Source organism: Gadus chalcogrammus, chromosome 5 (assembly GCF_026213295.1).
Source record: "Gadus chalcogrammus isolate NIFS_2021 chromosome 5, NIFS_Gcha_1.0, whole genome shotgun sequence".
NCBI classification, from domain to species: Eukaryota; Metazoa; Chordata; class Actinopteri; order Gadiformes; family Gadidae; genus Gadus; species Gadus chalcogrammus.
This window is the reverse complement of record NC_079416.1, coordinates 11255619-11268118: the sequence shown is the minus strand read 5'-3', so window position 1 is coordinate 11268118 and position 12500 is coordinate 11255619. Positions and strand designations below refer to the sequence as shown.

Genomic DNA, 12500 nt, shown 5'->3' with positions numbered 1-12500 from the left:
TTCCGCTCCGTCGATGGAATGCAATGCAGCATTGCGATAACGCTGGGCCGTGCTCCGCTTGTGTCCGCCTCCCTCATTGTTCTCCTGTGTTTACGACCACAGGTGGACCTGCAGAAGGAAACGCTCATCAACTTCCTGGCTCTGGAGGTTGGTTTTCCCCCTGCGGTGCAGTCAATGAAGGAAGGGGTGGAGGGACAAGGAAGGAACACAATGGGATTCCCTCTCTCGCTCGCCACGGGAAGAGGGAATCCCGGGTTGTAAAATGTACAGTACGTTCCCAGGGCTGTTGAGTGGGAGTTTGGGGAACACCTCTCGGTCCGACGGCAGACATAAACGGCCCTGTTTCCTCCCAAAGCGTTCTGCTTTATCCTCTCGACGCACGCAGACAGACAGACGGACGGCCCCAGGCAACATGTTGCACAGGCCAGTTAAAAAAGTGGCCAGTCTGAACACCACGCCCTGAATAGGTGTTAATGTTCACATTCCAAAATCCTGAGCTGAACGACACCCGCTATACTGCTGCTTTCCATCGGAGAGACTTATTAAGAAAGGCGGATGGAGCCGGGGGCCGTTAAACGGTGAAAAACACAAAGACAGATTACGTTTTTCCATGACATAACTGTGTGAGAAGGCGATGAATTAGCTGTACCACTGGTGTATTATTTATATAAATGTGTATACATATAAAAGACACGTGACAATACCCTATGTAGCCAGGTCGGACAGGAAAAGCCTGCTTTTAGAAGTGAAGAAGTCTTGTCAGCTGCTTGGGAGCGGAGAAATATATATATAATATATTTATGGAATAGAGCGAAACAATATCGGATCTAGAGACATTTTGGAAAGAACATACGGAGGCTGGACTAAAAATGAAATGGAAAAACTACAAATTCTACTCTCTATTTAGACGATTTCTGTCATGTTTATTCATTAATTGAGTCATTCTAAGCTATTTTTACCAGTGTATGCGTATTAGGGCTGTCAACGAATATTCGAAGTTCGAATATTCGTTCGAAATGTATCCAAAAACGCGAATTCGAACGTGAAAATTAATATTCGAATGTGAAAAAACACTCCCGCGGTACAAGCGCCTCTATCTGCTTTGTGAATTAGCCTCTGTCTGTTCGCGATGTCCCTCATAATATTCGAATGTGAAAAAACACTCCCGCGGTACAAGTGTAACAGACTAGTATTGTGAAGAGCGAATGTATTTTATCCCCTCGGGGTTTCCGTACTTGGATATAGGTATTCCAGCTCTCACGCTGTGACTGGGTGACTTCTGATAGGTACTAAGTAAACGAGACTATTTTCCCTTCCACGCTTGTGTCATTCTTGTCATATAAATATCTAAGTGCTCGGTTACACAAGCGCCTATCTGCTTTGTGAGTGAGCCTCTGTCTGTTCGCGATGTCCCTCATAATATTCGAATGTGAAAAAACACTCCCGCGGTACAAGCGCCTAACTGCTTTGTGAATGAGCCTCCGTCTGTTCGCGATGTCCCTCGTTTTAAAGTAAGGAAATGCCCAGCAGGAAGCCGCCGCCCTATATATAGGATATATATATCCCACTAATTTGAACCATGGTTTTGTCGCATTATTGACATATTGACGGCAACTGCGTAAAATAGGCAACCAGATATTCGAATAGTTCGAATTCGTGATTTTTTTCCAAACGAACATTCGAATGTCATTTTTGAGCAATTTTGACAGCCCTAATGCGTATTGAGACACAGGCCTTCTGCTCAGGAGCAGCTAGAGGATAGGCCGCTTCTCCAGGGTGCTTCCAGGGAGGGATGGAACCCTCAACCTCCAGGTCGTCTGCTAACATCCCTTTCTCTTCTCAGTTCGAGAGCGAGGAGCAGTTCAACATCAGCGTCAGCCATCTGTTGTCCCGCCTGCCCAAACAGCGCTACCTCAAGTCCATCTGTGACGAGATCCACCGCCTCAAGATGGTGAAGAAGTGAGTACGTGGGTCTTTTGGAGGGGGCTCATCGACACGTCGTGCTTGTGCTTAGCGCTTAAGTTCGGTAAAGACCAATCTGAAAATAATTGGAGACCCTATAGCCACTCCAACTATTATTATGGCATCAACTTTGAATTTACATAAATTAGACAAAACAAGAATTGACTGGAAAGTAAGTAAGTGCAGGCAATGCCTGGATTTGATCATAGCAAGACCTTGAACTGCTCAGAGGGACTTAGAGACTTCCTAGAAGAGGCGAAGACAGAGTTACTATTTTCAACGGCCACAGGAAATGTTCACAGTTCATTCTCCCATTCATCCCAACACCCCCTTGCTAACCCTGGGCTCACCCCAACCCCAAACCCCTCGTTATTCCACTGGTATGTAGTCATATTTGTCTGGCTACTGTCTGGCTGGGCTGCATGCTGCACAACAGTGAGGCCTGTCTCTGGTATGGGCCCGACCGTCGTGATGATGATGGTGATGATGTGTCTGCGAGGAGGGAGGAAAAGGCTTTAGACGGGTGCTGGGGAACACAGACATTCCTTTTATGGACACCCGCCACCCACACGCTTTGAACAAACCCAACAGACTCCCGGGCGTAAGACTGACCCTGTTATACTTAAAAAAGAAAAGAAAAAAAGCAAAGCAGGCCGCGTTAGCCGGATAACTACTGCCTGTCGAACATCAAATGCTCACCTGATCCCGTTTCCTGAGGTGAAATCTGCAGGGGGATTTGGACTTGTTTGGTCTTCTGATGTCTGGCTTTTAACCTCCCCCCCACCGCCAGAGGATTAATACACCCAGTGTGCCGTGGAGCACTGTTTATTGTGTTGCCCGTCACCACGGCGGTTGTGGACACGCCGGCGGTAATGTAGGCGATCTCCTAGGCAGCAGTCTTTTTTCACAAAACCAAAGCCTCTGTCCGTGGGGCTCTCCGTGTCGTGACGCTTAAAAAATGTCCATACAACGTAGCGGTGAGGGGATTTGATGGATCCTCTCTCCCGTGAATGGAGTCCCCACAAAGGGAATCAAAGGCGCTCAACCCGGGCTTCCCGTCAGCCTCCACAGAGCCAGTTGTTTGCAATTTCCTGTGTGTGCGCGCGGCGCGGTGTGTTCCGCTCACCATTGAGCGGAGGGGGAGGGGCGGGAGGGGCGGGGGGGGGGGGGGATCCAACTGATAGATGAGCGTCGTGAACGATGGCGAACAATGAGGATATTCTGTGTGTGTTTGAGGGGTTTCTTTGCGTGGGATGCGGAAACACTCGCGGCAGGGGGCCGTACAAGCGCGGGGGGGGGGGGGGGGGGTTGGGGGGGCAAATGCCGTTGCGAAGCGACGTTGCTTGGCCCCGACCGGGGGACAGAGCTGTTGGGCCCTCAGACACACTGCTGTGGCATCATAAAGCTGCACACACTCATGACACACTCATGACACGCGACAGCTCAGGGCAGATGGCTGCTGCTACCGCTGACGTGAGCGAGGCCAATTAAGGCTGGTTCGTTAAACGCTTAATTAGTGTTCAGAGAGCAGGCGGGCAGCCCACAATGCAGCCAGCATCGGGGCATTGTTGGCCTCGCTCGCAGCCTCGGAGTATATTCCCAGGCCGTGTCAGCGTGTTATTGTGCGCGTTATCATTCATGCCTGTCCGTTGGTAGCCAAATGTTTGAAAAAAAGGTTTCACAGATCTTTCGGTCGAAGGTTACCCGAACCCTGAGATAAATTAACTGAAGGAAAACCTCAGGGAAGGAGCCCGTTGTTTGGGAGATGCGAAATGTGCAGAGTAAGGCCGCATAGGATACATCGACGGTACGATGAATGGAAGTAGTCTCCCTAATAATATAGTGAACATGGAAAAGTAAAATGTGCACGCAATCAAGAAAATGCATTGTGACGCAGTATGGGAATCCTAAAGTCGGCGAAACGAAGTTGGCCAAGAATCAGCCTTCCTAACAAAAGCCCTTTCATGGCCGGCATAGCTTAATTTCATTATCTCAACCATGATTGTGCACGCTCGGGCCGTGGCGTGCTCTACTATGGAACATACAGATGTTGTGTTGAGCCATTGAAGACAGAGGGGCCTGAGCTTTTCTCTTGCATCTCCCTCCATGAGATGGGTGTACGGGCCAACGCTGCTGCGTGCCATGACCTCATTTCCTTTCATACATTACTGAATTCAAATCGGGTCCCTCACGACTCGACGCGGAGGAGTCGCTAGAATTGAACCTGTGTACCTGTGATCGTGCTTACCACTGTAGGGGTCTTTGACGGTTAATGTTATGGGAATCACAGGGTACCTGTACGCGATACATTGCCCACGATACTGATAATATTGCGATAATCAATATATTGTTATAACGATACATCATGGTGTATGCACTAACATGATAATAAAGAATTATAATACATTTAAAAAAATGATATTTGGCGCCAGTGTATCGATTCTGGTATCGCACGATTGCACGCATGAACCCCGATCTGACCGAGCGATGCCGCCTCTGTTTGTTCTGTGACAGGTTGGCTGTGGTGGTGCTGTACAGCTTCAAGGATGACTACTACAAGATACTCCTCTGAGTGTGTGAGCTTGTGAGCGAAGCCTCCACACTGGTTGGTGGCACCAGAGAGCAGCGAGGCCCGTCGTGTGTTTGCCTCGGCTGCTCGTCACAACGCCGACCCTGCTACAACGCAGGGGGCTGCAACGGTTATAAAACATTTACCTTTGGGGAAAAAAGGTAAACACGCACGCACAGATAACGACGCAGCTTTCTTCTTTAATATACAATATACGATGAATGTACCAGCTATCGGGTGTTAAAACCAAAACCTTGTTCAGTGTTTTTAAGCTCTCCATGCATAATGTTTAGACTGGACTGGACTGCCTTAATAGAAAACGAGCTTTCCACAATCGATAAAATCTTTTTTACTTTTTGTAAAAAGTGACAATGTGAAGTGTGATAAATAAATAAGTATTTTCCCTCATTTTAATCTCTGTCATGGTTCTGGTCATTTGAAAACAATGGCGGCTGTTGCTGTTGCTGGCCTTTGGACCAGTCTCCCCTTCTCTGCTACTGAAAGGGAATATTACCTCATAAGCTTGTGATTATCCTAAATATTAGGAAAAGAAAATACTTGTGACCCTGTTTAAATCTCAAGCCTCTGAACTCATTATGCGGTCGATTTAAATTCAAACATATGTGGGAGCCATTTCCAAGCGTGGATTATGGCTAATTTCACTTTGAACGAGTGAGGCTGTTGGCAGTCAAACCAATACAACTGATCAATCAAAGCAAAATTTAACCGATGTGCATTTTGTTAGCTTCAAAGCACTTTCGGAACTAAATGAAGACATGAATACATCTTAGAAAGCTTTGTTATCTCTGCGAGTGCCACCGCATACTTGGCAAATTGGTGTGTGTGTGTGCGGGGGGGGGGGGGGGGGAGTAAAGGTAATCTAAGTTCAAGGTCTAGTCTGCAAGTTTCGTTGCTTTTAATATTGCTTGTGTAGTGGTCTACAGGAAACAACTTGGAACACGTCTTTTGTTTTACTCATCTGTCCCACAGTTGAGATAAGAAATTACAAAGATAAGATGGCTACCCCTACTAAATACTTCTGAAAGGTTAGCGAGATACCAGAAGGAAAGTGGCCAGCGCCAGATGAGTGTTTTTTCCAGAATGCATGTCAACAGCTGGCCTAGATAACAGGAACACAGAACGATCAAACGGGATTATCCAAGCATTGCACCCCAAAGCGACCACTTTGTATCACACGTTTTATTTATTTTCAAAATAGGTGTAAATGTTACAGTTCAGCATCTAGGAAACATATGTACAGAGTTTTCACCGGTGAAATAAATAAAGCTTGTACAGGGTATAGTAGATAGAAATGGTAAATGTTTGTTTTTTTACGATGTCTAAAATGTACAGCAGCTTTGGCTACCAAAATTCTTTTTGTCTTTTCAAAAAGATAAAGAAAAAAAAAAAAAAACTTAAACTATAGTTTAGTATTAATAAATAAAGCTATGTGAAAAAATAAATAAGATCTTCTCTCCCGCTATTTTAAACTATCCTCTTTTAAACACATAGAAGAACAGAGAACTGCGTTAGGTTGAACAAACTCATTTCTTCATTTTAAAGCACATGGTTATGATTTGAAACGGACAGACCTACCGAAACACCCAGACAGAACATCGCTGTAAATGGCCTGCCATTCTTTTGGCAGTGCAGCGGTCTTGCATTGAGAAACAGGAAATCAAAGCGGAAACTGAATGTAAGTTCTCCTGTAAAACCCTGGATGTGATGTTGTAATGCTTCACACAGACCCTGCCTCTCTCTTTCACTTCCCCTCCCCCTCCCTCTGATTGGGTTTGAATCCCCGACTGTGGTGCAACAATGTCGGTGACTGGAGTGGTTTGATAACTACATGTGCTTCATAAACGTATTAAATCCTCGATGTAGGTCTTAAATCCCCTTAGTATTCGGCAGTGGGCATTCTAAAAGAAAAACAACATAACAAAAACCCTTAAACAACAAACAACACTGGCTCCTAATAAAAGTGCTATGTCTCTTTAACATGTATGTTCCAATGTTTTTTTTTATGTATAACTTTATTTACACCTCGTCCCCTCCGACGCTCCCACTTCATATAATTTACTAGTAGCTCGCCTGTATAAGGAGTTGATAACAATCATTGACAACTGTATGCTGTACAACACATACAATCTGTTCATCTGGGTAATGAATGTATATATTATGTTTGTCATATATTTCTTAATATTGGCTGAAGTAAAAATCAAATCAAAACATGAGATGGCAAGAAGAGCAACATTAAGGCGATGGAATGGTAGCTTTGTTTGACGGGACAACCCTTTCTAGCATTCTGCAAAAACAGTAGCTCCATGCAGGTCTAAATAAATGTGATAATGATATCAAAACAAGGGATTGGCGTCAAAAACATCCCCAAAAGACTTTTTCATCTTTTTTTTTATTTTCTTGGCATTCCAAAACATGCCATGGAGTTGTGGATCGATTGCGTCCGTTGACAGCCCGGGGGTGAATCGGTCCATGTGGAAAACGCGAATGCTATCAGATACCGTGTTCCAGTTAGGTTTCCAGGAGCGACGCACCACATCAGATATGAAATGCATCTCTCGGCCCGGTGTATGTTGGCATGGTGTTCCCAGTGGAAGGGCACGCATATTGTAATCCGTCATGTAATGGAAGATGCCCCTTCTCCGTGGAAAGGATCGGTTTCTTTTCCTGGGCTTACGGAATGGGTGGAGGTGATTACATTTTTTCAGTTTCTTAGTTTTTCTTTTTAAACCTGGCCACCACAGAGACACCCAGAGTAAAAACATGAGGCCAGGAATAACACTACAACTATTAATACAAATACTGTAAAAATATACAAAAAACCTACAATGGAAACCACACATTCTAAATCAGGAGTTTTGGGTGTGTGGGTGTGTAAAGCTACTGACATCTGATAGTAAAGGCTTGAATGTTTTCAATTGAATCCAACTTGGAATATGTTTTTTTTTTACTGACACAGCACTGCTGCATTAAGACAGCATAACAGGCTTTCAACCTGCCTCGAACCAACAGCCTGTCCACTCCTGCCAGCATGTCACCCCATCAACTCAAAGTTCCAGTTCCCAGGGTGGCAATAAAGAGTGACGGTGTGTACGTTCAGTTCCCAGTCGAAGGCCATCTCTGGTATGTACAGCCTTATACAGTTCTCTCTGCACCAAAGCCAAGGGTTGGCGGTGTCCAATGGTCCAGCTACATCCATACATCCCCGATTTAGTTTGAATCTTCTGTCTTCTCCCGTACTTCACTGGCCATGATCAAAGTCCAGACTTAAATGAATTGGGAGTACAAAATAAAAAAAATAATAGAAGCAATAGAAGTCACTTGTTTGGTCTTCTCTGGAGGTCCCTCTGCTGCTTTGCCACATAGGAAGACAGTTACAGGAAACAGGCGGGTGCCACCCGAGGCATTCATGGCCAGCCCACAGTGCATTGTTTGATGAATCACCTTGGAAACGAGAGCTCGCTCCGCTCCAAGGTGTAGGTGTCTGGCCTGGGGACGGGGGGGGCGACCTCTCTAGTGGAGACCCCGGCCGTTGCTCATGCCGAGCTTGGCCCGGGGAATGGTCATCCTCTCCCCGCACGGAGAGCTGCTTTCGGGCGAGAAGTTGACGATTCCATAGTCGTTCTTCACGTTCTGGAACTTGTTCTCCTTGGAGGGCTCCATGTACACCACAGAGTTCTTGTTCACGTGCTTCTTCAGGATCACCGTCTGCAGAGGAAAACAATGGAAGACTTGAGCCTTGATGGTCACGGAGAGATCGTATCTTATTGTTTGATCGTATTTTATATACGGTTTCTGATTTGTTGTGGAGAATGTATAACAGAAATCTTGAGGTTCTGTTAAAAAAAAGTGAGTGTATCAGAAATTTGAAGTTCAAGGATAACTCCATCAAACATCTCAGCTCAACAATGTCTACTCTACGCCACACGTTGATGGTAACAAACAGAAATACATCGAGCGTTGACCTTTTTGGGTGCACTGTAGCAGGACATCTGCAGCCACTTCTTCTTCCTGTTGAGGAGCAGCACGGCGATGATGAAGACGATGATGATGAGCAGGAGCGCCGCCAGTATCCAGGCCGCCGACTGGTAGATGTGGGCCATCTCCGTCTGGCTGGGGAAGTTGTCCCCCGAGCGGGGGGCGTCTGGAGAGGAGAGGAAAGAGTATCAATACCAGCCGTCTCCGTTTCCATGACGACACCCCCTATGATCCGACTCATCTATTTAAACTCATGCTGAGCGGCTGGCACAGACCCTGGATCAGTATGTCACACGCTGAGAAAAACTAAACAGCCAGCGATGTGTGCGTGCCTTTTTTTTCGCCACGTGGATTTATGAGGATTTGCTTTATAATTGAATCAGACTTATGGTTCAATGTGCGTCAATGTGTGTCAACACCGATGAAATGGTTCAGACCCTTCATCGAGGGGCCCTTCCAGCGTACACATCGAAAGGGAATCAACGCAAGATGCTAAAATGGTATGAAGAAAACCGCTGATCAATAGTTTTCCCACAAACAAGAAAAACATGGAGAATGGATGGATGGATGGATTGATGGAGAACCGGGCTTAATCATGGTCCAACCAGCGTTCCATCATGCTTCTCTTCTCTCTGAGAAGGAGGATGGAGGTGGATGGAGGTATGGGGCTCATCGGCCAGAGACGGTGGAGAGATGGTGGGGGGGGGGGGGTCACCTGTGACTGGGACGATGGGGGGCTGGCTGGTGGTGGCGGTGGTGATCCACTGGACGCTCTGCGTTGTGGTGAGGGCCCGGGTCTCGGGGGCCGCAGTGGACACGGCGGTTGGGGCTGACGTCATCACCACCACTTCTGTTGTTGGACACACAGACAGCCCCGCCGGATCATTACACAAACAGGGATCAGCGGACACCACTGAGAACCAGGCCACGCAGTGATACCCATAACACCGACTTGGAGTGTGGCTGTCGAAGTTTCCCCTTGATAATGAATGTTTACGGGATTTCTTTTTTGTCGCTCCATGTGCAAAACAACCAAAACAAAGGTGAAACCAGCCCTCGATTTAGCCTGGGAACAATGGTGGCCTGTGCGGAGTGTTTTGCCTCTAAAGGAAAAGCTGACACGGGGGCTTTGGCCTTCCTGTGCTGCCATACAGAGCCAGACAGGAAACACGTGTGTTGAATGTGCGGATGCCGGAGGAATGTTTTCACTCTGAGCCGTCCGACCGTGGTGTGTGTGAGTGTGTGTGTGTGTTTGGTGTGTGTGTGTGTGTGTGTGTGTGTCACCGTGGAATGTTGCCGCGAGTGACGGTGTTTGCTCGTGTAGCGCCAGTGTGGCGGGCGACCCTGAAGTCGTACGTATATACACAACACGCAACAAAGAATCATTCACGTTTCCACTCACATCGTCCGACCTCCACTCCCTCGACGTATAAACTTTTCACTCGATGATTTATGATTATGATCGAAGAAAAAAGAGAGCGAAGCCTGTGACATGCTCCAGTGACAGGGTGCCGTGTTTTCAGACGAGCGTTATGTATTTTTACAACAGCTCTGAGTGCCATACTCCCTTTGACTGACGCAGCTCTTCTGACCATCGCAACAGAGCTATAACTCCTATCACGCGTTCACGGACTTCAGCGGAAACGACCACAAGAGTAAACCCACACACCAGAGCTACAGTGTGCAGACTGTACACACTACAGCGCTACACGTGTAGCTTGAACAGTCTGGACGCTATAGCTCTTGGTCACCTCAATACAAGCGGGTCACAAAGCCTGGAGCTCCAGCCTGCGACGGGCCACTCACCCAGGCAGTGGGGGCAGCATTGGCCCTTGCGTAGGACGGGCACCCTGCAGCGCGCGGCCGGGCAGCGCTGGGAGAAGCACTCGACCGTGCCGTTGGTGCAGGTGCAGCTGGTGCAGGCGTTGGGCTTCCAGGAGTCGCCGGCCAGCAGCACGTCCCCCTCCCCCGTGATGCAGTACTCCTGCTGGCTGGTGTTCACCGGCAACAGGGAGCTCACCTCGTCCTCCTCTGTGGACGGACGGACGGAAACAGACACAGAAACACAGCGAAGGGTTAGCACTGTGCCGGATGGGCTTAGGGGAACGGAGGGGGTAAAGGTAAACTGAGCATCGACGTGTGTGTGTGTGGTAAGGGACCGCTTGGATTTAAGGGCATTTTGAGGCCTTAAATCAATCAGGAGATGGCGATGGCGGGAGGCATCTCCTGCATGCTTTCCTCCCTTAATTCCTGCACTAAAACATCTTAATCCTACAACCGTTTATTGGGCCTCCAGAGCAGCGTTCAAGATAAGAGCTGATACTTATGTTAAACACAAACAGAAGTGCGGATAACTGAAGCCACATATGCTCCTGTCATCTGAATGTGCACCCTTATCAATCTCTGTTTCCAAGGAGCCCTGCAGCCATGGTGTTCCCATTGTCCAATGCTCTGGTTAGAGTGCACACACACTCACAAACAAACACATGCACACAAACACAGGCACGCACGCACAATACTACTGTACACATAAATCCCCGGCCTGTCGTGGAGATGTGTGCTATTCCCACATTCCTAGTGACCAGCCCCATGCATATATCAAAGGCTGGCCTCTGACAAGCTGCTTTTTGTTAAGGGGGGGGGGGGGGGCTGATGCAATGATAAGGCAGCACGGCATTCCCAAGAAGCCGCTTTTCAGGAGCAGTCATGCGTCTCTGAATGCAGGGGTTCATGCTCTGGAGTGCTGGGGATGTGTTGTTTTGCCAAGTGCACGGGAGACTGAAGGGTTGTTTGTGTGCAGCTGAGATATAAAAAGAAATAAATGATGCACGCACACACAGAACGTTTTGGCCTGTACCATCTGTTTCTGATGTCAGAGAGAGAGAGAGAGAGAGAGAGAGAGAGAGAGAGAGAGAGAGAGAGAGAGAGAGAGAGAGAGAGAGAGAGAGAGAGAGAGAGAGAGAGAGAGAGAGAGAGAGAGAGAGAGAGAGAGAGAGAGAGAGAGAGAGAGAGAGAGAGAGAGAGAGAGAGAGAGAGAGAGAGAGAGAGAGAGAGAGAGACTCTTTGAGATCTCTTGCTTTCTGCAGCGCCAGCAGAGCTCCGGTGGTCTCGACCCGGCGGTTTAGGGCCACCGCGGTTTAGGGCTCACGATGATACTGACTAGTAAACCGGCCCATACCAGTCCGGGTCGGGTTCTTTTATCAGCCTGTGTGCCTGAAATCAATAGAGAGCCCTCAAAAAGACCCTCAACCCTCGACGACCACATGCTGATAACAGATCAGAGGAGGTTGGTTTCAAAACCTCTCGGCTACCGCTGCCTCTAGCTCTAGCCCTCCAGGGGAGATTCCTGGTTGTCATGAGTACCGTTTGGGACCCCAGAAAAGGTGTTTTGCGATCAACCCCCCCCGTTTACCTGAGCAGGCGTGGCAGCAGGCCCCCTTGGGCTTGGCCGGTGATGGGCAGAGGGCTGGGGGACACACCTCAGTGTCACACAGGACCCTCCCCTTCCTGCAGGTGCACTGCGTGCATTCGTCCAGGTTCCAGGTCTCTCCTTCCACGTAGAGCTCCCCTCCCGGAGCTCTGCACAGGTCCATGCCCACGGGCTGCCCGCTGCCCGATTCATCTGCAGGAGAACAGAACAGATCCATGGCTCACACCTGAAGCCCATCACACCCTGAGCCGCCCGTCAGGTACAGTGGATTGACGTACGCAAAGCGAACATAAGCAATGGGCTGTGGAACAAATGTCTGTACCCCTCTTTGTATTCACTAACGCTTGGGGGGGGGCAGCAGCAGCTAATTCGGTTTTCTGAAGTGGACGAGGAGGGGGAGGTCTGGGAAGAGTTAACGCTGGTTATTCTCTCTTCACAGGAAACGGTGTTTAACTTTGGAGAAAACAGTAGACATTCCTTGGCCCCTAAATATTTTAAGAGCTAACTGAGTCACTTCCATAAATATCCGGCATGATGTAGGAA

At 48.1% G+C, this 12500-nt stretch overlaps 2 protein-coding genes across 2 annotated transcripts in view; one reads left to right on the top strand and one right to left on the bottom strand.

The window, feature by feature from the left end:
• eif2ak4 (eukaryotic translation initiation factor 2 alpha kinase 4) overlaps positions 1 to 5322 on the top strand; it is a 29021-nt gene extending 23699 nt beyond the window's left edge. The window contains exons 37-39 of the mRNA XM_056589977.1: positions 103 to 147; positions 1844 to 1959; positions 4477 to 5322. Of these exons, the coding sequence (XP_056445952.1) occupies positions 103 to 147; positions 1844 to 1959; positions 4477 to 4534 (219 nt within the window). The 3' untranslated portion in view covers positions 4535 to 5322. The remainder of the gene's footprint in view (positions 1 to 102; positions 148 to 1843; positions 1960 to 4476) is intronic.
• A 125-nt stretch (positions 5323 to 5447) lies between these two features.
• LOC130382110 (cysteine-rich motor neuron 1 protein-like) overlaps positions 5448 to 12500 on the bottom strand; it is a 35411-nt gene continuing 28358 nt past the window's right edge. The window contains exons 10-14 of the mRNA XM_056589720.1: positions 11940 to 12176; positions 10334 to 10558; positions 9243 to 9377; positions 8515 to 8693; positions 5448 to 8257 (exon numbers count right to left, since the gene is read on the bottom strand). Of these exons, the coding sequence (XP_056445695.1) occupies positions 8063 to 8257; positions 8515 to 8693; positions 9243 to 9377; positions 10334 to 10558; positions 11940 to 12176 (971 nt within the window). The 3' untranslated portion in view covers positions 5448 to 8062. The remainder of the gene's footprint in view (positions 8258 to 8514; positions 8694 to 9242; positions 9378 to 10333; positions 10559 to 11939; positions 12177 to 12500) is intronic.